The following is a 24,627-nucleotide window of genomic DNA, read 5'->3' on the forward strand; positions in this document are numbered from 1 at the left end:
CCCCACCCCTGGACGTGCCACAGATCCATCAGGCCCAAGAGCCTTTGGCCCTGGAACCAGCCGCTCGTCACCTGGCCCAGGGAAGGAAGAACCGGTAAGAGCTGGGTGTATCCCTTTCTGTACACTTGAAATATTTAATGACTTTTTCACTGGAAAAAAGACAGTTGGACCCCTTTGCCACCACCGGCATAAGGCGGCCGGGCAAACTGAAAAGGTAGGCGCTCCTTGGAAAGTCAGGTCAGCGGCGGACAGCGGGAAGGCACTGGGGAGCACTCATTCTGTCCCCGGAGCTTTCGGGCATTGTGACCCCGGCCCGGGGCTCCCCCTGAGGTAGGCACAGGGCCATGGTCAACGGACTCCTGTTTCACAGCTGGGGAAACCGAAGCTCAGGGCACAGAGGCGCTTGCGACAGTCGGCAGACAGCCCCGGAGGTAGAGTCGAGGGCTGTGTCGTCCAGGACGGTGGCCGCTGAGGGGGCCAGAGCCACGTGCTGCGTTTGGGGCCACTGAGCCATACGTATGGTACCACGAATTTCCCCCCGTTTGCTTTGGCTTTTATTAACGTGGCAACTGGAAATCTCAAAGTCAGGCAGGTGTCTCCTATTCCATTTCTGTCGGACGGTGCAGCTCTAGAACTCAGCCCCGGTGGCCGGAGGCCCGTGGTGTTGTGCCCGCCCTCTGAGTCACTCTGGCTAAGCCCGGGCTTGGCAGCGGTCTGAGTGAGCCCTGAGAAGATGCGGGAAGGCAGCAGGGCGTGACTCCAGGCCCCGGACACGCCGGTGGTCTTCCAGTAACAGCTTGGAAGGCACTCCGTCATCCCCTTCACCCCCAACCCCAGCCTCCGAGAGGCTCCGCCGATCATCCAAGGACGTCTGCCTTCTGTCTGCAACTCTGTCCACAGCGAGGCCCGGTCTCCGACGTCGGGAAACAAGGCTTAGCTGGTCGCCCCGCCCAGGGCGGCGGCCGGGAACCTCCAGCCCCGTTCACGGGCCCCCCCGGGGTCCGACTTCCATCTTTCTGCCTGCAGTGACACCTCCCGGCCACCAGGCGGCGCCGGCCACGAGGCGTCACTCACACGCTTTTCAGGTGAATCACCCCAAATTCGGTAAGCAGGGCCACCACGAGGAAGCTCACGTAGAAGAGGAGCAGGCAGAAGCCGTAGACTTTGTTCAGCTGGAAGCACTGCAGTGGGACCGAGACCAGGGAGTAGACGAGGCTGAGGCCCAGGGCGCCCGCCAAGACCCACACCAGCAGTCCGTCTGGCTCCAGCTGTGGGGGGATCGGGGGGAGAGGCGGGGTCACCGCGGCCACCAGTCCGTCACCCACCCCTCGCCAGGTGCGGGAGCTCTGGCCCCGTGGGATGGCACGCCCCGCCCTCAAGTTCCACGCTCTGAGCCACCTACCTAACTGGTGGTCACTTGCCATGGTAACCCTAGGAAACTAACACGGTCTGTTACATACGCACGTTCCGTGCAGGTGGTGGAAAGTTCTCCAGCGATACAGAAGAGCGAAAAGAAGTGAAATGACCCTCTCCCTGCTTCCCTGCCTCCTGGACTTAGCATTCACCTAACATCATCCGCGAGGGACTCGACAACTGGGTGCTGTGCTGGGTGTTTTCACCCACTCCACGTAGCGTCTCATCTGTGCGTCGGGGTAAGGACCTCCCCCGACGACCTGTGAGGGGAGCGTCTTCACCCCAAGGCACAGGCGAGGAAACAATAATTGGTGCCAGAGCCCACGTCCACGTCCAAGCTCTTGACGACACCCTATCCTGCCTCCCCGCCCAGGGACGAACATGCACACACGCGTGTGGATCCACACACGGAGACCTGCACGTCCGTCCTGAAGCCAGAAACGGAATCGTAGGCAAAGCAGTGCTTAAGAGCAGCTGCGTTTTCCGCCCAACACCAGCCCTTGGCCATCCGTCCGTGATGCCTTCCATCCCTAAACTCCGCACAAAGGCAGTGGAATGCACACACACACACACACACACACCCCACAAAGAGCAAGAGAAAGGAAGAAATCGGCCCCTTGGGGAGCCAACCCTAAATCCTCATTAACTGGAACTGCCCGGGAATGGATCATGAAAGAAACCTATTAAACCGTGAAGCGTCTAAACAAAATTTGCAGCCCGTGTTTACCTTTTAGAAAAGCAAACTTTCCAAGCAGTCAGTAGCTATTTGCTTGTGGGCGTGGCTACCTCGAAGGCTGGCCCTGCCGCCAGCGAATTCCAGGCCCCCTGCCCGCAGGAGTCACGGCCAAGCAGAGCCCCTCAGGGAAAGCATGGGTGACGGTTCCCATTGATAACGCCGCCTTTCAGCCCCACGGCACCCCAGCTGCTCTCGCGTGGGGGGCCCGGGCGGTGGGTCCTTAAGAACAGAGATGCCCGAGGCACGATGCGAACTGGTGGCCGGGGGCGGGGTCGAATCTGCCTCCCGCCGGCTTCCCGTTTGCCCTGAGCAATGTTTGAGACTCGAGAAAGTTCCCCTGGGAATCCTGATTTCTCCTCTAGAAAATGTGGACCATCTGGCCACATGAGGCCCACGTGAATCACCCACACGTTTTGGTTGCCTCCCTGGTCCTGGTAAGGGCTGACGTTTTCAACCTTGTTTGGAACAGGGTTTCTCAAGCCACCTACCTTCATCCGTCCCCAGGGAGCTGCTTTTAAAACGCAGTTTCCAGCCGCCACCCGCTGGAAAGCCCCCACCCGCTGGAACGCCTGCGACAGGAGGTCTCATGCACCCCTCGGGCATCCTTGAAGCGTTAAGAACCTCCACTCAGTGCGTCTCAGAACCTTCTCCAAATCTGCCAGGCTCCCTGCTGGGGCTGACTTAATCCTCCCTCCTGGCCTGTCCTCTGTGGGCAGTTTGGGCAAAGGGGTTCGGCCTGGCCCTTGCCTCACGCATGCTATCCAGGAAGCTTGTGGGGGCGCCATCTCACCCAGTTCCCAGGTGAGGAGACTGAGGCCCAGGGATGTCCTAACTCACCCAGAGTCACACGGCAGGAGACTTAAAGTGATTGACCGGGACATAAATCCAAGGGCCTTCCTGACCCCCTACTCCCACCCCCCCCCCACCCCCGCCGCAAAGCTATATCCTAATTACCCTGGGAACTTGCAAGGAATACATTTTTTTTCAACCCTGCATTCAGGCTATTTTAAAAATATTCTACACATTCTGACTTGTCACAAGTTCAGGTAACACCTCTCCCCAGCAAGCATATGCTGCTGAGACGGGAATGTTCTCGCACTGGGGGACAGGAGAAAGATGAGGAGAGAGTAACTCCGATCTTGACCTCAGGGCCGTGAGTTCAAGTCCCGCGTGGGACTCCGCACTGGGTGTGAAGGCTGCTTAAAAAAAAAAAGGAAGAAAGAAAAATCCCAGAAGGGGCCCCTTGCACAGGGGTCCGGCCACTCACCTTCACCTCCGCGTGGCTCCTGGAGATCTGGAGCAGGCAGCCCAGCCCTACTCCCACCAGGATATCTGCGGCCCGGCTCAGGAAGTTTGCTGGAACAACGCCCCCCAACCCCAACCCCACGCCCCTCGGCTTCCCTTGTGGTCTATGCACCCCCAGCCCCCCCAAACCCTGAGGGGACCCTTTCCAGTTTTAGCCCCTTTTAATGTACATTTCTCACTCAAACTGCAAGGAGGAAATGAGTTTGCAGAAGTGCTTGGTCCCTGGTAAGCACTGGGCTTCCCTGCGGCTAGGGGAGGCGACCTGTGACAGAGCACGGGTCAAGGCCCTCTACAGGTGTAGGGCTCCTTCCTTCCCACCCCAACCTGAGGGCTCAGGAGAGGCCACAGCGAGAAAGCCAGGACCAGGTCTCAAAGGGCCACCCCCCGGAAGGCCCTGGCCAGCCAAGGAGTGACAAACGGCCAGTCCCCGCCCACGTTTGCTGGGCACACGTTATGTGCCGGGCACCGCCCTGGGTGCTTTACCCCATCATCACTCTCCACGCCAACCCATTCTGAATTTACAGACTGCTGAGGTTCGGAGAGTAAGATGTGTGCAAAGCCCCGAGGTCACACGGCTGGCGAGTGGTGGCACTGCAGCCGGAACCCGAGTCCGTCTACTTTTAAAGCCCTTTCTTCTCAGCCCCGGGGGGGGGGGGGGGGGGGGGGGGGAGGCTCGTCCTTGTCTTTCCTGCACAGACCGGGGCGTGGCGAGTTGCAGCCCCCAGGCCAAGCGGCACGCCGGCCGCTGTTATAAATAAAGTTTTATTGGGACAGAGCCACACCCATTCATTTCTGTATTGCCGATGGCTGTTTCCACACGACCACAGGTCAGGTGGTGGCAAAAGAGGTTGGCGGGGCACACAAAGTCTAAACTATTTACTCTCCGGCCCTTTAAGAAAAAGCTGGCCACCCCCTAACATCTACAGACCACGATGTCCATAAGAAAGAGGAAGAGGGTCTTCCAAAGGGCCCGCATAAGCTCGGCACGGGGGCGTCTACGAAAAAGAGTATCGGGGTGCCTGGGTGGCGCAGTCGGTTGAGCGTCCGACTTCAGCCAGGTCACGATCTCGCGGTCCGGGAGTTCGAGCCCCGCGTCAGGCTCTGGGCTGATGGCTCGGAGCCTGGAGCCTGCTTCCGATTCTGTGTCTCCCTCTCTCTCTGCCCCTCCCCCGTTCATGCTCTGTCTCTCTCTGTCCCAAAAATAAACAAACGTTGAAAAAAAAAATTAAAAAAAAAAAAAAAGAGTATCTGCCGTCCACTGAGGGCTCACCAGGCACCAAGCATTTCTGTCACCTCATTCAATCCTTACGACAGCCCTTCTGAGGTCAGTCCTCTCAGCACGCCCATTTTACAGATGAGGAAACTAAGGCTTGGGCAGCTACGTCACCTGCCCAGGGGGTATAGCAAGGGCCAATCCCAGGGGTGGGGCGCCGAGCACGCCCATGGCCCTCGGAGGCTGGGCCACCAGAGCCGAGGGGAGGGCGGCCCCATGAAGGATACTCAAGATGATGCCGCCGAAACAGGCTGCGAAGGCCATCCGCGGGTAGCCCTGGCGGGCCAGCGTGAAATCTGAGAAGGCGTCTGCGTGGAAACGAGAGACCCCCTTGAGGGGTGGGGAGTGGCTCCCCCTGGCCCTCTGGTCATTCGCTCCCTAATTCTTAACCAGAGTCGTTCGGTCAACAAACACCCACGAATGCCCATCGGGGCCTTGCGGTAGCTGGCTGGGCCCTCAGCCACGGCCTCCCACGACATGATTCCCTCCTTCCTTTTTTCTATCCCATTCCCTCCCACCCGGGGTGTGACATGCCATTACGGCCAGCACACATAGCACCTTTATGCAAATTAGAAAAAGGTACCCCGAAAGGTGAGTGGAAGGAGATGTGGATTTTAGCCCCCCTGACTCCTTGTCTGAATGCTCTTGTGCAGTGCACAACCTGGCCAACCCTACCCGGCGGCAGCAGTTAGAGAAGGGTATATGGGTGCGTGTGTGAATGCCCACGTAGGTGGCATACCCCACGTACACGTTCAGCGTGGTTGGCTGTAACGGGGAGCCCCATGTCTACACATCGGACAAGGGGAAAGAGGCGAGGGCTTCTACAGTCTCCTGGCCCAGATACGGTCCAGGCCATCTCACCCCTATGACCAGTTATGGTCACTCCAGAGCAACAGTGGGCCCGAGCACATGCCCACAGGCACTCTGGCCAGGGGAGCAAAGGACAGTGAAATGCCGGCACTCATCCCAGAAGCCCACCCGGCCCTGCGTCACCTCCGATGCTGTTCCCCCAGGCCAGCAGCGTGAGCCCCAGGACGGTGTTGCTCAGCCGGAACACGACGCCCAGGGACCGCAAGATGTTCACCACCTCTGTGGCGGCTGCGTTGATCCACAGGGCGCTGGTCAGGAAGCCCAGGAAAGCAAAGAGCTGGGGAGGGAACGGTGCGCTGATGGCCCAAGGCCGGTCCCCAGCAGGGATACGGCCTCAGTTCCCCCATCAGTAAAATGGGATGATCACAGTACCTACCCTCTGAGATTGTCACGAGCATAAATGAGTTAACGGATTCAAAGCAGTGAGTGCTTGGCACACAGTAAGTGCTCAGTAAAATGCTAGCTCAGTGTTACTCTTCTGTCATAGCTCTCTTGGGCCAGAGGCCCATAGACGAAACTCCATCCCCGTTAGCGGGGACTCCCCAGCGCACCCCACCTCCCTCCGGTGCCCAGCAGCTGCTACTCTGCTCCCTGCCTGCTCTAGACACGCCATATACACGGCTGCACGCAACACGTGGTCCTTTGTCACTGGTCTCATTCACTCCGCATCACGTCTTTCAAGGTACGCTCCCTGCTGGAGCGTGTGCCGATGCCTTAAAATCCGCAGTTTTTAAAAATCGATAAATAGTTAAAAAAAAAAAAAAAAGGAACATTTTAAGTGAACTCTTAAGAGTAAACTCTGGACATACTGCCTAAAAATTCCTCAGGGTGTTGCAGGGTGGAGAGAATGGGAAAAAAACCCACCCACGAACACCGGAAAATTCTATCCCTGGAACCTGGCTGTTGGAGACACAGGGGTTTCCTGCAGCAGGAAACAGTCTGGCAATCCCTCGAAAAGTGACCCCACCGTTTTGCCTAGGAATACACCCAAGAGAAACAAAACCTCCCAGCCACGCGTTTTTACGCGAAAGTTCACAGCGGTGTTACTCGTAACATCCCCAAAGTAGAAAGAACGTCCGTGAATGATGCACGGATAAGCTAAATGTGCTGCATCGCCATACGATGGATGGCACTGAGCCACGAAAAGGAGAGATTCACTAATCCCTGCTCATGCCCGGAACGACCTTGAAAACACAACGCAGAGTCACAAAAGACCACATATTGTATACGTATGTGTCTACGAAAAGTCCAGAGCAGGCGAATCCATAGTCACCAGAAGCAGACTGGCAGTGGCCAGGGGTTGGGTGACAGGCGTGGGGTGTCTTTTTGGTGTTGAAACGCTCCCCAACTGATAACGGTGATGGCTGCACAGCTCCGTGAATATAATAATAACCACCGAATCCCATATTTTGCAGGGGTCAGTTGCATCAGGATATGTGAATTACATCTCAATAAAATAAAGCTGCTCCAAAAAAGAGAAAGAAAAAAAGAACCTTGAACAGGTACGAAACTGTCCAAAGTGTGGGGCACCTGGGCGGCTCACTTAGGCGTCTGACTCTTGATTTCGGCTCACTGTTGGTGAGTTCAAGCCTCGCTGGGATTCTCTCTCTCTCCCCCTCTTCTCTCTGCGCCCTCCCCCCCCCCCACTTGTGCACACTCTCTCTCTCTCTCTCTCTCTCTCAAAATAAACTTAAAAAAAAAAAAAAAACAAACCCAAAAGTCTCAAAAGTGGCTTTAAAGACCTGTCATCACGGAAAGTGATTACTGGCCTAACTGCTCCGGGAGCACGAACACACATCTTTCTGGAAGATTCCAGTGTCCCCTCATCCCACCCCGGAGCACCGGAGATTCTTACCCAGTGAAACCTGGGAGGCTCACTGTTGGATGTGGCAAAAAAGGTCACCGCAGCCAGGGCTGTGCCCACAATCACCACCACGGCCCAGACAGGAAAGAGGCCACCGATCTCGTAGATGCCGTCTGCGGAGAGGCAAGAAAGGGACTTGGGACCACTGCTTCCGCGTGGCCGCGCCTCCTGGAGGGCACACGTCTTCCCCAGAGTGAGTGGGAGGGCTGGCGGAGAGACCCAGGGATGAAACTCACTTGCACTCCGTCGTTGGACACGCAACGTGCCCAGTGCTGTCCCGGGCACCGCAAGGGGACAGAGAAATTAAAGACAGAGCCCCTGCCTCAAGCTAGTCACACTGGAAAAGCAGCAGGCCCGTGAAAGACAGACTCTCCCCAGCCCTCTCCCGTGAGACTAGGACGGGGGTGGCTCAGCCCGCTCCCCACCACCGTCCTCTCCCACGCCGTGGCAGACATCACTAGTCAACCATGATGCTGATGCACCAGATGGTGTCGGTACGTGGACAAGACGCTGTTGTGCCACAATCACACCTCAGGCGAGGGATTCCTCCTTCAGAGAAAGTCTCCCTTGGTGCTAATGGGTCTGTGACGTCTCTGACACCTGCTGAACGCCCTCTGGAACAAAGGCTCCCGGCTCAGATGCTTAATTTTTGCTGTGCCTTTGCCTTGCCTGTATCGGCAATGAAGCCAGTTTCCTACTAGTGCGGCTGATACAGTTTCCTTCGCGGTGAATGTAAGTTTAAGGACAGCGGATTCAAGAAAAATGTCAGACTTAACAGTACACAGAGGGAGAAAAATCAAGAAGATGGCTCATGAGTGACCGACGCCTGGGAACTACTCTTTTAAGAAGCCACAGAGATCATGAGAGCAAGGCCCCGGGGGAGCCCTGACCGGAGACGAGACCCTCCCGCTCAGTAGGGAACGAAAGGCTGAGGGACGAGACGGCTGGCACCCCCAGGGGGCGCCCTTCTCGGCTCTGGGATCACACCTTGCCCTGCTGGACAGTCTCTGTGCCCCCTCCCCCCCTCCCCCCACACCCAAATCAGAGAGGAAACCCCCAGGGAACTTGGTAGCTGTCTGATGCTGACACCCGGCCATGCATTTGTCACCAGAGTCCCCCCCCCCCACCTCCACGTGATGCCCAGGGGACAGAGGGATGGGCAGCACGTAATAGAAAGAAGCCTGCACAGCAGGAGTTGGGAGACACCTGATAACACTGGGCATTTCTTTGGCCAGAGCAGGTCGGAAAAGGCGAGGGCAGCCTGGTGCAGACGGGAGAAAACTCGAATTCCCCAGCCAGGTGCCCCAGCAGGTAACAGAGGGGACGGCCGTGATTCGGACAGCAGGCACCCCCCACCGGGGACGCCCTTCTGCCATCCAGGCAACTCTGCCTTCAGAAACGTGGCCCGGAATGGGGGGCGGGGGGAGGGGGCCGGCCCGGGACCATACTCACAGGCGCCCGACTGCAGGGTCAGGGCCAAGACCAGCGGGCTGATCACCAGGTGCAGGCAGTTGAGGGGCCGTTTCCAGTTGCCATCGTCCTTGTCGGGGTCCACAACTGGGACGGTGAGCAGCAGCAGGAACTCCACGGGCAGCTGTCAAGTGGGCCAAGGCAGACGGAGGTCACGAGGGAGGCGCGCGTCCCAGCGGGCTGCGCGAAGGCTTGGGCAGGCCCAGGCTAAGTGCCCGTATTAGTCTCCCAAGTGCCGCTGGGACACCTTTGCCAGGAAGGAGTGCCTTCCGGCAAGTTCTGGGGAACAGGCTCCTAAAATCAAGGGGCTGGCAGGGCCGCACCTCTTTCTGGAGGCTCTGCGGGAGAATTTGTTTCTTTGCCTTTTCCAGCTTCCAAGGCCGGCCGCATTCCTTGGCTTGTGGCCCCCACCCGGGTCATGCCAAGCTGTGCTTCCGTTATCAGATCTCCTCTGACTCCGTCCCCGCCCCCCCGCCCCCCTCCTTCCCTAGAAAGAGCCTGGTGATGACATCAGGCCCACCTGGATAATCCCAGAAAATCTCTGCATCTCAAGATCCTTAATCACAGCTGCAAATCCCTTTTTCCATGAAGGTAACATAGTCATGTTTCCAGGGAGCAGGACGCAGGCATGGGGCGGGGGGCGGGGGGCCGTTCTTCAGCTGACCACAGCACCTCGCCCGCTGATCCTGACGACAACCCCGTGCATAGGAACTAATCATTTCCCACCTTCCAGACGAAGAAACTGAGGCTCAGAGAGGTTACGGAACTTCTCCAAAGACACACAGAAGGGTGTGGGAAGTTGGGATACGGGGCCAGCTCTGACCAACTCCACACCTTGTGTTTTCAGCCAGTAGCTAAATTAGGTAATAACACGGACAGAGTGCTGCCGACTCGCAAACCTCAGAGACATCATGGGTTTGGTTCCCAACCACCTCACTAGAGCGAATGTCGCAACGAAGCGAGTCAAACGAACGTTCTGGGGTCCCAGTGCACACAGAAGTTATGTTTCCCCTACACCGTCGCCTATTATGTGCACAGTAGCCCTGTGTCTACAAAAATGTACATCTCTTACTTAAGGAAATACTTTGTTGCTACAAAATGCTGTCATCTGAGACTTCAGCGAGTCATAAGCACCGACTGCTAAGCACTGACCACAGATCACCACGACAAATATAGTAATGAGAAGTATGAAATATCGCAAGAATTACCAGAACGTAACGCGGGGCCACAGAATAAGCAAATGCTGTTGGAAAAGTGGTGCCCACAGGGGCGCCTGGGTGGCTCAGTCGATTGGGCGTCCGACTTAAGCTCAGGTCATGATCTTATAGCTCGTGAGCTTGAGCCCCACGTTGGGCTCTGTGCTGACAGCTCAGAGCCTGGAGCCTGCTTCCGATTCTGTGTCTCCCTCTCTCTCTGCCCCCCCCCCGCTCATGTACTCTTTATCTCTCAAAGATAAATAAACATTAAAAAATTAGGGGTGCCTGAGTGGCTCAGTCGGTTGAGCGTCTGACCAGCTCAGGTCATGATCTCGCGGTTCGTGAGTTCGAGCCCCGCGTCGGGCTCTGGGCTGACAGCTTGGAGCCTGGAGCCTGCTTCCGATTCTGTGTCTCCCTCTCTCTCTGACCTTCCCCTGCTCACACTCTGTCTCTCACATTGTCTCAAAAATAAATAAGCATTAAAAAAAAAATTAAAAAAAAAAAAAAGAAAAAAGTGGTGCCCACAGACCTGCTAAACACAGCCTGGCCACGAACCTTCAACTTGTAAAAGATACAGTATCTGTGAAGCTTAATAAAGCGAGGTGCAATGAAATGAAGCATGCCTGTTAAGACACGGGACCCAGCCCTCCGCATGTTACTTTTTATTAAATTGTCACAGCGACCGTGACAGGCTCAATACTGTTCACGATGCTCCAATCCCTTCCCGCGACAGAATTCAACACCCACACGCTTTGCCAAGTGATAGGAGTCTGCAGGATACGTCGCCCTGCCCCACTGAACTTGGCCGTGTGACGAGCTTTGGAACAACGGGCTGTCGGTGAACGTGATGGAAGCAGAGACTTCAACCGCGCTTGCAAAGTTGGCCTTGGCCTCTTCTGCCGAGACCAGAGCGCATCCCCAGCACCCACGGGCCCCAGAATGAGACGCTGGGTGGACCTACACCTCCGAACACAGCCTGAAGTCCCCCCAGACAGCCCTCAGGCCTTTGAATGAGAAGAAAAGACTGTCGTCGTAAGTCGGTGAGATTTGGGGGGCTGTTTCCTGTAGGGCATTGCTGTGGCAGCAACTCACAATTACAGTCACTCCAGAAGGAGGGCACTGTATCATTGTCCCCATTTTGCTGCGGAGGAAACTGAGGCTCAGAGAGGCCCCAGGTCACGATGCCACCAGAGCCACCGTGGAGGACGGATAAGTGTGTGGCACGTGCCTCCTGGAACAGAGGGGCCGAAAATGTCTCCGCGTTGGCGGCCTCCAGGTTCTCTCCGGGAGGAGATAGGGCTGGGAGGTGAGACCCTGCCCCTTTTGCTCTGGGTGGTGAAAGGCAGCCGCAAACCAGCCTGGGCACCCCGCTCAGGTCTACACCTCAGGACACGTTAGCCCGGGGAAGCAGCAAATGGTCAGCACGGCTCAATCTCATTCTCGTTGGAGCTCACCTTGACCCACTCCCTCACCCCAGCCCCAGACCCCCGTTGCCCAGTCAGGAGGGGTCCCAGAGGCTCTCCTATCCTCCACGGTGGGGGCCGAGCCCCAGGTCAGGCCCCCAGCCAAGCTCTATGACTCAGTTGCCCCGTCAAGTCCCAGGTAACCTATTCTGAGAGGGTCTCAGCAGACTCCAGCCCCTCCCCTGTCATTTAGCTGGAGAAGGTTGAGCGGCCACTGCCCTGCCGCTGTCGTGGAGCCGTGAGCCTGGCTCCAGGGGCCCCCCTCCTACCTTGAGCACCTTGAGGGCCCTCCAGTACACGGACTTGTTCCTCCACTTCCTGTAATCCAGGGGGTTGAGGGCCCGGGCCAGGATCTGAGCCGTGGTCTCCTGATAGAGGAGAAGCGGCCGGTACTCTTCGCCTGGGTGTGCAAGGCGGAGTGTACGGCTGGCTCGGCTTCCAGGAACCCCGCTCCCCTCCCCCACTTCTTCACCCCCACCCCCGCCGGGCACGGAGACCAGACTCACTGTAGTCGTAGCTGTTGGAAGACACTGGTTCCACCTCAGAGTCTGAGAGCATCTCTGTAGGAGAGAGGGGTGTTTCGCACGAGCCGGCCAGGGAGCCCGGACGCTCTCCACCACCATTCCAGCGCGGGACAGCCCCGGGACAGGGCAGTGTCCAGGGCCCAAGGGTCCAGGCCCTCTGGAGCTCGGATTGCTCAGAATCCCTACGCACGCCCAGGATTCTTACCGAGTGAGAAAGCCTAACTCAAAAAACATCTTCAAATGTAACGTAAGGGCGTTGGAAGAGGTAATTCAAACATTTGCTGACTTCAGTTTGGGACCTTCCAGAATTTGGAACCCATCCCATGTTTCTCTGTCAGTCTGGAACTTTCCTTGGAAGTCCTCTGGAACGCTTACAGCCTGAGCCCGGCAAAGAGGGGCCTAAAATCAAAATGGTCTTTCTCAAGTGAGGAGTCACGGCCAGCCCTAGTTCTGCCTCTGTGTGACCTTAAGGGCCCTCTCCGGGCTTCATTTCTCCCTCTTCCTCCAGCCTGATGGGCTATGATGGGTCTGGAAGACGGCACAGGGGTGATGGGTGCTGAAATCGGAAGGCTCAGTTGCGACGGGGGAGGAGAGGAAAAATCATGGCAGACTTCCTGTAGGGGGAGTCACCGGCACCCGCGTGTTGTTCAAGGGTCGGCTGCGCGTGCGTGTATGCACGTGTGTTGTGCACGTATTTGCGTACGTGGGTGTTACGCGCGTATTTGGGTATGTGGCAGCGTCACTGGATGTGAGCCGTGACGGCTCTTGGATGTCGCCCTGGAAAGAGCACGGAGCAGGAGGGACTCGAGAACCTGGACAGGCAGCTGGGGGAGAGGCCTCACCGGCACCGGCGAAAGCGTGGAGGCGGGACCTTGGTGAGAACGGGTAGAAAAAGTACACGGAGGAGCCGGACGATGACATTGGCCTCCAGAGATCTAAGGGAGCAGCGAAGGGCACAGAGGGTGCCAGCCCTCGCCGGCCTCTCTCGGGAGCTCGACCTAGACCCTTACCTGGGGTGCCTGGCATGGAATAGACCAGGGACCTCCTCCGCTGCCATCGGTATAGCCAGGTGCAGACAACCACGGTAAGCACATAGAACACGTACAAGCCCAGGTAGCCTGCGGACAAGGGCGCGAGCCGTCACCAAGCGGCATCCTGGCCACGGGCCCAGAGCAAAGGGCTGTCAGCTCCCCTGGTGCCTGGTGCCGCTGGTCTGTGCCAACCTAGCCCCGCGCCCGCAGGTACACGGCAATTTCCTGGAGCCCCCACCCCACCACTCTGCTCTCCTTGGCCCACCTCCCCTTCCTGCCCCCCACGGTCTGGAAATCAAAGAGGAGACGCCCGACACAGACAGTGGCCTTCGGGACCTGAGTCGAGCGCTAAGGGCTGGCGTCCTGCTCTGCGCCCTGGGAAGCCGGAGCCCCAAGACCGCAGCCCCCGAGCTCCGGCTGTGCCGGGTTTGGCCAGCAGGGGGCCCACCAGCAAATCAGCAGGTGGCAGGAGAGGGTCTGCGGTACCCTTCCAGGCTCCCTCCCCGTGGTGCCCTGTCTCTGGCGGGGCAGGGCGGGGCGGGACCCTCTGTGACTTGTCGCTCTCGCCCTTGGTGGCACCAGGTCTAGACCTCCAGTCCTCACTAGGCTCCAGCTAGCATGCCCTGCCCTTTCTAGGGCTCCTACTGTGCTGATCCCCAGATGTCTCTGCATCTCAGCGCCCCTCGTGGGTGTCTGTAACCCTTTATAAATTGTGCCTCCACCCGCGTCACCTGAGTCAGGAGTGGAACGCATGCGCAGCAAGGACCCCGATGGCCACCGTCAGCACCCTGGCTCTATTGCTTGTTAAAATGTGACATCGTGAAGGTCTGCAACACCACCCCAGTCTCCGCCCTGCCCCCTTTGGTTATCTGAACCGTATGTTCCTTTTTTTTGTTGTTGTTCCGGCCAGCTTGAGTAGGGTTTCCCCTCATTTGGGAACCCAGAGGGACGCTGTGCCCCACTGGCCTGCCACCTGCCAGCCCCGGGTGATGGATGACCCACCCAGCCCCGCGGCTGCTCACCCAGGGCCCATGCGAGCGTGACTCTGCCCAGGTAGAGCGCGGTGAAGGTCAGGAACACGGCCACCATGTAGAAAACGATGTCCCGGAGGAAGGGCCTGGAGGCGGCCGTGAAGGGGCACAAGATGGCAATGCCACCGGCCACCACGGTGGTCACCAGCACACCCGCACCTGGGGGAGAGGACGGCGTGCTCAGCCCGCCCTGCACCCGCTCCCGCTGCCCCACCCCCCCAGCCGGGCCACTCTTACCGAACAGAGCCCCCAGGGCCAGGCCGGCGGTGCGCGGATCCGAGAAAGCCACCAGGGCGCTGAAGATATCAGGTGCACCGTTCCCAAAGGCCAGGAAGGTGACGCCATGGGGGGGTGTGCGTCAAGGGGACACAGACCAGGGCCCCCGGCCCGGCCGGGCCTTTCCTGGGCCACGAGCCACACCGCCCTGTCTCCCAGCCACCCCTCGGACTGCCCTCCCTCCCTCCCTCCGGGGTGCAGGCCCTGGACAAAAGGATACTGCCACATTGTGAGAAAGCTTGAGCAAGGTGCAAATGGCTGACAGGTTCGGGCAGAAACTGCGGAGAGAAAGGCACCAGTGTGGGCCTCCCCGGCGGGTGGTCCCTGCCCACCTCCTTCTCCTAAACACGGGGTCACCCGAATGCCAACGCCCCCGGGGGCTCTGTTCCCATCTAGAAGCAGGTCCATGAGCCCAAGGCCAAACTCACAACTTTGCGGCGGTGACTCCCAGAATCAGAAACAGGTACAGCAGCCAAACAGCCTGGAGGGGCGGCCGGAGAGGGGAGGGAGGGTTAAGTCCGGCCCGGGCCGCCACCGGCCCCTCTCACCAGCTCCCCGGGGCAGGGCCTCACATAGAGGGTGACGGCCAGAGGGAGCAGGTTGGGTGGGAGGCCACAGAAGATGCCCTCGAGGTAGTTGAGGTAACCCCCTTCGCTGCGGCAGTCAGGGTTGGTCCTGATGAAGTCACAGCGGTCAGAGACGTTCAGGCCGCACACCTCACGACACTGCAGGAAGGGGCGGGCGGAAAGGGGGGGAGGGGGGGGGACATGGCAGGGGTAGACGCCCTGAGGGCAGCCGGACCGGGACCATCCCAGCAGCTGAAGACAAGCTCCTTCAGCCCGACCCCTAACCGCCCCCCCCCCCCCCCCGCCCGGTGCCAACCGCATACTTTAATTTTTTCAAAGAAACTTGTGTTTGAAATTAACACAAGTAAGTCACGAATACGTATTGGTTTCCAAACACAAATATGTACGGATTTCTAAATCCCCCATTCTCTTCCCTACACGCCACAATCCCCCCTCTTCCCAAAGGCCCCACCACCGTTAGTTTCCCGAGTAACCTCACAGGCATAATGTGACCTTGTATATACATCCTAGCACACAGTTTGTCTTCTTCTACAGAAACGGATCCGTCTTCAGTCTCTTCTTACAATGTGCTGTTATCACCTCACATACGTGCCGTGTGTTAACATATCGGTACACATTACAACGGAGAAGCGGATAGAAGTCAAAGCGTTCTGAGTAATGGCTATAAGGCAGGCACTAGGCCAGGAGCTTAAAATGTATCTCAATTGGGGCGCCTGGGTGGCGCAGTCGGTTAAGCGTCCGACTTCAGCCAGGTCACGATCTCGCGGTCCAGGAGTTCGAGCCCCGCGTCGGGCTCTGGGCTGATGGCTCAGAGCCTGGAGCCTGTTTCCGATACTGTGTCTCCCTCTCTCTCTGCCCCTCCCCCGTTCATGCTCTGTCTCTCTCTGTCCCAAAAATAAATAAACGTTGAAAAAAAAAATTAAAAAAAAAATAATAAATAAAATGTATCTCAATTAACCTGCCCCACAATCTTTCAAGGAGAGCCCTATTATCGCGCCCGGTGCACAGATAAGGACACGAAGGCGGTGTCCTGGGGTCCACTCAGTGGTAGACAGGGTGGGAATCCAGTCGGTTTGAGCCTCCAGAACCCTGTCCTTAACCCAAGGTTGGGTCCATAACCCAACCTTAACCATCACACTCCCCCTAGACTCCCTGCCGATACATTTCAATTCTTTAATTTTCAAGTAGGCTTCATGCCCAGGGCGGAGCCCAACGCAGGGCTTGAACTCACCACCCTGAGATCGAGAGGCAGCACGCTTAATCGACTGCACCACCCAGGTGCCTCTCCCCGCCGATCTGTTTTTAACATCAACGGAGGAGTATTTTATACTCTGAAGGATACACAGGGGAGGTAACATTTCCCTACTGGCAGGCCTATGGGTGTGTCTGATTTTTCAAGATTGCCAACAATAAACTTCCTTGCATGTGACTCTCTGAGTGCACGTGAAACGATTTTGAAAGAGAGAATTCTAGAAGTAAAAGGGCTGAGTCAGAGTGTATCATAGTCTGGGTTCCTTCAGAAGCGACCGGGACACAAGGATTTATAAGTGAGTATTTGGAAGAAAAAAAATTTTTTTATGAAAAAAAAAAAAAAGTATTTGGGAGCTGTATGGACTACAACTACCAAAATGAGGCGGTGGGGAAGGAAAAGAAAGCTACCAGTGAGCCTGGGCTGGGACCACGCCCACCTTGGACTAGTAATCCCACCGGCAAGGGAGCTGGGGTATTTAGACACTGACTCCTACCGGTCGCTAGCTGGCTCCCCAGCACTTCTTCCCACCATGCTTAGGGGCGGTTCCAGAAAAAGATGCTGGCAACTTGAAGCCAAGAGCAGCCCAGCAAAGAACGGTAATGCCCAAAGGATAGGGGCGGGGCCCTGCCCGCGTCTCTTGCAGAGACAAATCCGTTAAACGTTCCATGGGTTCGGCCAAAATCCCCGCCCCCGACCCTACATATTATACACACTCCCACCAGCAGTGGCAAGTGGGATCCACACCAGTGCTTCTCACTAAGTCCTGTCCAGGCCAGCGCGGTGGGAAACGCCTTGTCGCTAAATTGCAAGTCCCCGATTACTTGCCAAGTGCCCCTCTCGTGCGCGAACGGTCACGTGTGTTCCTTTTTCAAACTGCCAGAATTTTCAGCTGGAAGCTCTCTGTATGATGGATATTTGCCCTTTGTCGGGTCTGCAGCCTAGGATTTCCCTCCCCCTTCTCAAACTTTTAAAAGCTCTGAGGGGCACCTGGGGGGCTCAGTGGGTTAAGTGTGGGACTCCGGCTCAGGTCAAGAAGTCGCAGTCCGTGAGTTCGAGCCCCGCGTCCGGCTCTGTGCCGACCGCTCGGAGCCCGGAGCCTGCTTGGGATTCTGGGTCTCTCTGGCTCTCAGAATGGAATACATGTTACCCCAAAGAATTAAAAAGAAAAAAAAAAAAAAAGCTTTGTAAATACCGTCTCACCCCCATTAGGAGGGCTGCTATATAAAGCAAACAAACCTGGAAAATAGCAAAAGGATGGGGAGAAATCAGAACCCACGCGCACTGCTGGTGGGAATGGAAAACAACAGTGGGGCAGATCCCCCCAAAATTAAGAGAATTATCAGTCCGGGGAGGAAAGGCACCACGTGGTGACCAGTTAGCGCTGCTGTTTGGGACGTATGAAAGCTGTTAGGACAATAAATCCTAAGAGTTCTCATCATGAGGGGTAAAAATATATATATATATATATATCTTTTTCTTTTCATCTATATGAGAGGAGAGATGTTAACTAAGCTTCCTGTCCTCGCTTCACATAACTCGTGATGCCGGACGCCTTCAACGGCGGCAGTGCCGGATGTCCGCTCTATCTCAATAAAACTGGGACAGAACCAGATCGGGTAAATCCGCTTCCGGGTGTATGCCGAAAAGAACAGAAACCCAGGTGTCAGAGAGAGACGAGCACACCCACGTTCCTCGGCACTATTCACAAACCGCCCAAAGCCCAAAGGTGTAGAAGCGACCCCGGGGTCCCGGAGGGATGAACGGACGAGGAGGTGTGGCATATCCATGCGGTGGCCTAGGACTCTGCCTTCAGAAGGAGGGAAATGCCGCCGCCACCACACGACGGACGGGCCGCACGGGGACCCTAAGGGACGGCGCTGTGCTGGTGCAATGAAGCTAGTCACCGAAAAGACAAACACTCTTCAGCTCTGTTTATCGGAGGTGCGTGGACCAGTCCAATTCGTAGAGACAGAAAGCAGACCGGCGGGGGGGGGGGGGGGGGGGGGGGAGGAGACGGGGAGGGGACAGATGGGGGTGCGGCGGCCGCATTACAGTGAAAAGAGGAAAAGACGGTGACCTTGAGGTTATGTATGTTGCACCGTAATTTAAAGAGAAACCACGTAGTCAAATCGCGCCTCCACCCCCTCCAGCCCTCACCGAACTCCCACAGATCTCAGACTGGGGGAGGGGAGATTTCGGGTCTCTGAGCCCTCCGGCCACGGCCCCACCCCTGCTGGCTGGCTCTCAGGCGAGGCAACTGCTGTATCTACTGCGCATGTCCTCCCTGGGAGCCGCTGCACCGCGGCCTTCTTCCTCCGCGTTCATCCACATTCATCCTCCAATTCTTGGGTTCCCCAGATGCTTCCTCCAGGAAGCCTTCCCCGACTACCTCCAGCCTAGGGCGGATCCCCCCTAGTTATAAATTCTCATCACCCCAGGTGCCCCCCCACCCCTGCCAAGCACCTATGTGTTCTGAAGTCCCCAGCGATTCGTAGGCTCACACACTGGTTAAGTGCCCACCTCGCCACCAAAGCCTTGCACAGTGCCCAGCACACAGTAGGTCCTCAGCAACTGTTTTGTCACACGCTGTGCCGGGCACCATCGCACTCGGTCTTCGTGACAGACCTGGGAGGTTGGTACAATTGTCTCCATTTGATAGATGAGAAAACGGAGGCACAGAGAGGCAAAGTGATTGTCCAAGGGCGGTTTCGAACTCAGCTCTTTCCAAAAGTGACTAGCTGAAGCTCCTGGGGAACCAACCCGGTGGGGCAGGGGTAGCCTCCCCTTCCAGCCCGCACCCCCTCCCCGCTCCTTGTCCTCAGGGTCAGCCAGGGAGACACAAGCCCAGCCCAGGCTTGTCTTCATTTCCCTGACATCAGAGCGAGCCAGCAAGGCGGGTCCCCCACATCAGCCTCCAGAATCACATTCTGCTACGGCGTGCCTGCCCCCCATCCCAAGGAAGTCATGCCCTCCCCTAAACCCCAGCAGCACCCGTCCCCAGCTCTCTGCCCTGGGGTGGCAAATTCACGGTGGCACTGCTCTGAGTCTGGGGTGGACTTTTCGGTTCCTCCCCATTCCCTGAGTCACTAAGGACACCCAGGGGAGTATTTGGCCCTCTCCTGGCTCTGGGTTCCCCTCCCGGACCCTCAGCACCCTCATCTATGGCAGAGATGTGTCCCTAAATGGGGGGGAGGGGGAGGAGTTGGGGGAGAATTTGTTGAGCGTGCCTCGGTGCTGGCCTAAGTGCTCATAAACTCAGAGATTGTCTGGCACAAGCCACAAGTTATTCAGGTTTTCCTGCCCCCGAGGAGCATGCCCCGAGAGGCTGCGGTGAAGTTTATAGCCACACTAACCACAAACCACTTTCCCATCTGTGAAATGGGTATAATTACCCGTTCACCTGCCTCCGAGGGTGGGCACGAAGGTACTCTGCGGCCCTACAAAACTGGCGTGGGCGCCGAACACCCCCAGCTCTTCGGTGTAAGAGGAAGGAGTTTGTAATTCCATTCTCCCAAGGGGGAATGGCGGGGACTCCAGGGGTCATGGTGACCAGTCCCCTTTCTTTTTTTTTTTTTTTTCTTCAACGTTTTTTATTTTTATTTTTGGGACAGAGAGGGACAGAGCATGAACGGGGGAGGGGCAGAGAGAGAGGGAGACACAGAATCGGAAACAGGCTCCAGGCTCCGAGCCGTCAGCCCAGAGCCCGACGCGGGGCTCGAACTCACGGACCGCGAGATCGTGACCTGAGCTGAAGTCGGACGCTTTACCGACTGCGCCACCCAGCCGCCCCCAGTCCCCTTTCTTCAGTCTTTCACTTGGGATCTACTGTGATCTCTCCCCTGCTCGCAGACATCAGAATGGCATGATGCAAGTTCCCGCAGCCTGTCTCAACGGCCCCCACCCTCCCTGTCTTGGAGAAAGACTTCCTGCCTCTCACTGAGACATCTGCATTTCTCTCCCTCCATGCATCCGAGTCAAGAGCACCACCGTCCCCCCCCACCCCCGAGATCTCTCTTTCTCCCACCACCTCATCCGTTGGTAGATCCCATGCAGTGTGCCCCCAGTGTTTATGCCAGATCCGCCCCTCCGCTGCTCTCCCCGCTGCCACCCTCACTCCTCTCAATCCACTCCCCAGAGAAGCCAGAGAGCTCTTTTGAAGAAATAAATCAGATTCTGACAACACTCCGCTTACAACTCTCCACGGACTCCCAACTATTGTAAACAAATATCACCTCCTAGCCTCAGCCTATAAGGCCTTTTATAACCTGGCCACGGCTACCTCTCCATCCTCATCTCTTAACATTCTCCCCCTCGCTCGCCCTGTACCAGCCACTCTGGCCTCCTCACTGCTCCAGGAACATGCCAGGCTTGCTGCTGCCCCAGGGCCTTTGCACTTGCCGTTGTCTCTGTCTGGAATGCTCTTTCTTCCCCAGATGTCTGTACAAGTGACTTCCTTTTTCCATTCGGGGCTTGGCTCAGAGGTCAGTGTCTCACAGAAGCCACCTGCGACCACCTATTCGGAACTCATTGAAAATACACCCTCCTCCTCACAGCTCCCGCTAACGTCTTACCACCTGAAATTTACATGTTTTACTCCTTGATCTGTCCTCCCAGAAGACTGTTCGCTCCATGAGGGCAGGGAGTTTTGTCTTTATCGTTCCCTGGTATATCCCAGGGTTCAGCTGGGTACCTGCCACATAGCAGAGACGCAACAAATATTCGTGGATTGGGTGAATATACCCCCGCCTGATGCCAGCTTCCTACCTGGATGTACACGTCTACCGTGGGGGTCTGCTTCACATCTGAGGCCGAAAACGGGGAGCTCATGTGGGTCCCTGTAAATGGGCCCCTGGCCCCGGACACCGTCTCCACCATCCGCAGCACAAGGAACAAACTCAGCACCCAGTGCAGATCCTTCTGTCTGCCGCTCATTGGCCCCCACGGAGCCTGGCCCGCGCTCTCCCCTTCCCCTTCCGAAGCGTTTCCCTTCCAAACAGCTGCTAGCTCCAGTGGCCTGCAGGGTGAGGTGAGAACGAGGGACAGTGTCACCAAAGAGCCCAGGCCCCAGCAGGAGGGGACTGAAAACTTTTTCAGCTGAGGAGCTGCCCTCCGTCCTGGCCCCACCAAAGGAAAGCCAAATGTAGAAACCCACCCCCTGGATGGAGGCTCTCTAGAGGGACCCAACTCACCCAGCGGGCAGGTTGAGTTACACTCCCTTCTTCCTAAGCCCCCAGGTAGTGTCTCCATGGAGACGCAGGCCTCTCCCTGTCCCTACGCCCACCCCCTAGCCTGAGCCGGGACCCTCAGGGCTGCAAGGAGGAATCCTGGGACTCCAAGGGGATCTTAGCTCCAGGGACCAGGTGGGTGAAACAATATGGGAAGTGGGCAGCGGGGGTGGCGGCTTGGCAAGCCCTCAAAACAACGAAAACATACTCGTGGGGGTGCACTTGGCCTTTGGGCCACCGATTTGAGGACGGAGAAGCAGTGTGGTTGCAGGTCCTGCAGTGAGCTAAGCACTTCTCACAGATGACCTCACTGAATTCCCAGAACTGGCCAAGAGAAGGCACTGTTATTATTTCCATTCTATGGATGAGCAAACCTGGGCACAGAGCCAGGTCTGTTTCCCCAGCCGCTGTGCCTCACCTCTCTCATCCAGCCCTCAGGACAGCGGTGGAGAGGTCACCGTCCCCGCCCCGTGCACAGAGGAGGGAGCTGGGCTCCGAGGAGTTCCCTAACCTGCCCAAAGTCACATGGCAAGGAGGTCCCAAAGCCCACACAGCTCCTGGGATGGGGAAATCAAGGCCCAGAGGGAAGTGCGTTGCTCAAAATCACACAGCCTGTTAGCAGCCCGAGCTGAGCTGGGTCCTAGCATCTGCCTTTTACCTCGACACCAGGGCAAAGCCAGCTTTATTTCCTCCCAAGGAAATCAAACTGGAAAGAAAACAAAACAAAACAAAAACAGGTCCTGGGCACACCGATTTCCTTCTTCTGGCTCTCCCACGTGTTATATACACGAGCATGCTTTGTTTTTGCCCTCACAAGAAGCGAAGTCCAGAAAACCACATTGGGCTTGTTTGTTTGTTTTTGTAATTCTTTACACAGATGTTTCTCAATGACCTGACCAGGCAGGAGGGGGAGGGGGAGACCCCAGAAGAAAAGAAGGGAAGAGGAGGGGGCAGAAGGGGCCCGTCCCTGCGTTCTTTTCTTACCTGGTGACTTTCCCCCTCTTCTCTTGTTTTCCGGAACTTCACTTGGCACCTACTTGGAACCGGACACCGCAAGTTTCCAATCCGGTAACGGCCACTTACGAGCCGTGCGGCCTTGGGGAGGTCACTTCGCCTCTCTGAGCTTCCGATTCGGTATCTGCAAAATGAAGCCACATGCTGACCCATCGGAGCACATAGTAAAAGCTCAATGAATGTCTGAATCTCTGGCGTCCCCAGCTTGAGGGTCAGGACCTCCCTCTCTGTGGACGACGGATTGCTTGTACTCATTCACAAAGAGAGCATGTATCGAGCGCCTTCTGTACGCCTGTCCGAAGCCCAACGCTCATTAGATGTGCAGTCCTGATAGGAAGAGGCGGGCACAGGAAGTTGGGCTTCAACCCCATCTGCGGCTGCACTTTCTAGGTGCGAGACTCCAGGAACATCAAAGTGTTTCCTAATCTTTGAGAAAATTGAGAAGTTGAAGTCCGGGTGCCCGGCCCTCAGGCGGCGCCCAGGCGGGCGAGGAGGCTCCGCTTACCTCTGGCCGGGCCTCGGACTCGCAAACTCCGAACCTCGATCCCGCCGGGCCTCGCGGCCTTCCCGGTCCCCGGCCGCCGGCCCGCGCAGCCGGACCTTTCGCCCCCGTCGCCGCCGACCTGGGCGCCCGGCCCGCTGCAGAGTCCTGGGCACTTCCCCGGTTCGTCCCCGCCCCGCCCCACCGTGGCCCCGCCCTCGCTGGCCCCGCCCAAGGACACGCCCCGAACGCTGGTCCCGCCCCCTCCCTTAAAGGCACAGGCCCCCGCGAGGTCCCGGGGAGGTCTCGGGGTTCCTCCCCGCCAGCCGCCCTCCTTTCTCAGTCTCCAGCCTGTCGGTTTCGCCGTAGCGGCTCCGGCGGAAGCTGAGATAAAACCTGAAGGGTAAAGAGAGCAGGAAGCCGGACAGGGGCAGTTAGAGAATGAAATTAGGAGGTTTACTCCTAGATGCTTCTGGTAAAATCAGCGGTGGTAAGGGGCGCTCCAGAGGGTCCCAGGAGAGGCGGGTCCCGCAAATATTCCGGCTGCCCTGCCTAAAATGCCTCCGTTCGCGAGACCTCCTGATTGGGGTCAGCACTCTCTCTAGTAGCATCGCTTTTAAAAGAGGAATAAGGCAAATAAGTCAAGACAGGGGAGTCGGTGCTCTACTCCTACCCCTCCCCGATTCCCAGCCCCTGGGGAGGTTCGCGTCTTCGGCGTCTTTCCGAGGGCTGGGCGGCAGGACAGCAGGTTGGAGTTGGGGCCGACGTCCCCTCCCCGGCAGCTCCGCAGGCTCGCTCCGCCCCCCGCCCTTGCACGTCGGACGCCGCCGCCTGGCTCCCCCGGTGCCCCGGTTCACCATCACCTGCCCGAGGCGTTTGGGGCCCCTCAGCGTCCAGCCCTCGCGCCCCTTTCTGACCTCATCTTGTACCCCCCCCCCACCCCGCCGCCACCCCCTCCCGCTCTGTCCCGGGGAGGGTTCCCCATTCCCTGAACACCCTGCTATTTACACGCGGCCAGCACCTCTGTTCCTTCTGAGCTCCCTTCCCCGGATGCCACGCTTCCCTTTTCCACCTGACAAAAATCTTACTCATGCGCCTGGCCCACCCTCCCCCCAGCCTCCGTCGCCCCCACCCTCCCGGGTTCCTCGCCGTCAAAAAAGAGCATACCCCTGGGTCCCCACTCTGGGACACGGATGACACGGTGGCCCAGTGCATGATATCTTTGGAATCTCAGAGCGTCTGGTTTCCTTGCAACCTTTGGTAAACACGCTCTAAGAGCCTCACTTTCCTTCCCTGGCAAATGAGGTTGATAATAGTACCTACCACGAGGAGTCCTTGCAAAATGAAATCCAACACTGTGTGTAAAGGCCTGGGCCTTATGCCTGGGGGCTGAGTGAGTACTCCCTCCATGGAAGGCATAGTGGCAACCATTATTTCATGAATCCTGCAATATAGGGGCTTACACACCTGATCCCTCACCAGCTGGGAGTCTATCCGAGCAGGGTGCAGGCCAGGGGTGCCCACAGCTAGTGTCTGGGCAGGGGAATGACCGCACCCCCTCTGTGGTCAGCTGTTCCCCGGGGCACCCGCTGCTTGGAGAAGTAGCTCCGAAATTG

General features: G+C 57.4%; 1 protein-coding gene across 2 annotated transcripts; it reads right to left on the reverse strand.

Annotated features, from left to right (window-relative positions):
* Positions 1-106: 106 nt before the first annotated feature.
* SLC8B1 (solute carrier family 8 member B1) lies at positions 107-22,638 on the reverse strand. 2 transcript variants are annotated; one of them, XM_047828859.1, is made up of 16 exons: positions 22,501-22,638; positions 21,056-21,305; positions 15,025-15,177; positions 14,881-14,933; positions 14,673-14,730; positions 14,414-14,519; positions 14,168-14,335; positions 13,125-13,232; positions 12,097-12,150; positions 11,860-11,990; positions 8,914-9,055; positions 7,453-7,574; positions 5,721-5,874; positions 4,955-5,035; positions 3,417-3,481; positions 107-1,268 (listed from the first exon to the last, which is right to left on the reverse strand). In XM_047828859.1, the coding sequence occupies exons 2-16, from the start codon at positions 21,221-21,223 to the stop codon at positions 1,071-1,073; spliced, it is 1,761 nt and encodes a 586-aa protein (XP_047684815.1). In that variant the 5' UTR covers positions 21,224-21,305; positions 22,501-22,638; the 3' UTR covers positions 107-1,070. The 2 variants fall into 2 exon arrangements, with proteins under 2 accessions (XP_047684815.1, XP_047684816.1); XM_047828860.1 differs by lacking the exon at positions 15,025-15,177.
* Between the last annotated feature and the right edge of the window lie 1,989 nt (positions 22,639-24,627).

The sequence above is a fragment of the Prionailurus viverrinus genome, chromosome D3, assembly GCF_022837055.1.
Source record: "Prionailurus viverrinus isolate Anna chromosome D3, UM_Priviv_1.0, whole genome shotgun sequence".
NCBI lineage: Eukaryota > Metazoa > Chordata > Mammalia > Carnivora > Felidae > Prionailurus > Prionailurus viverrinus.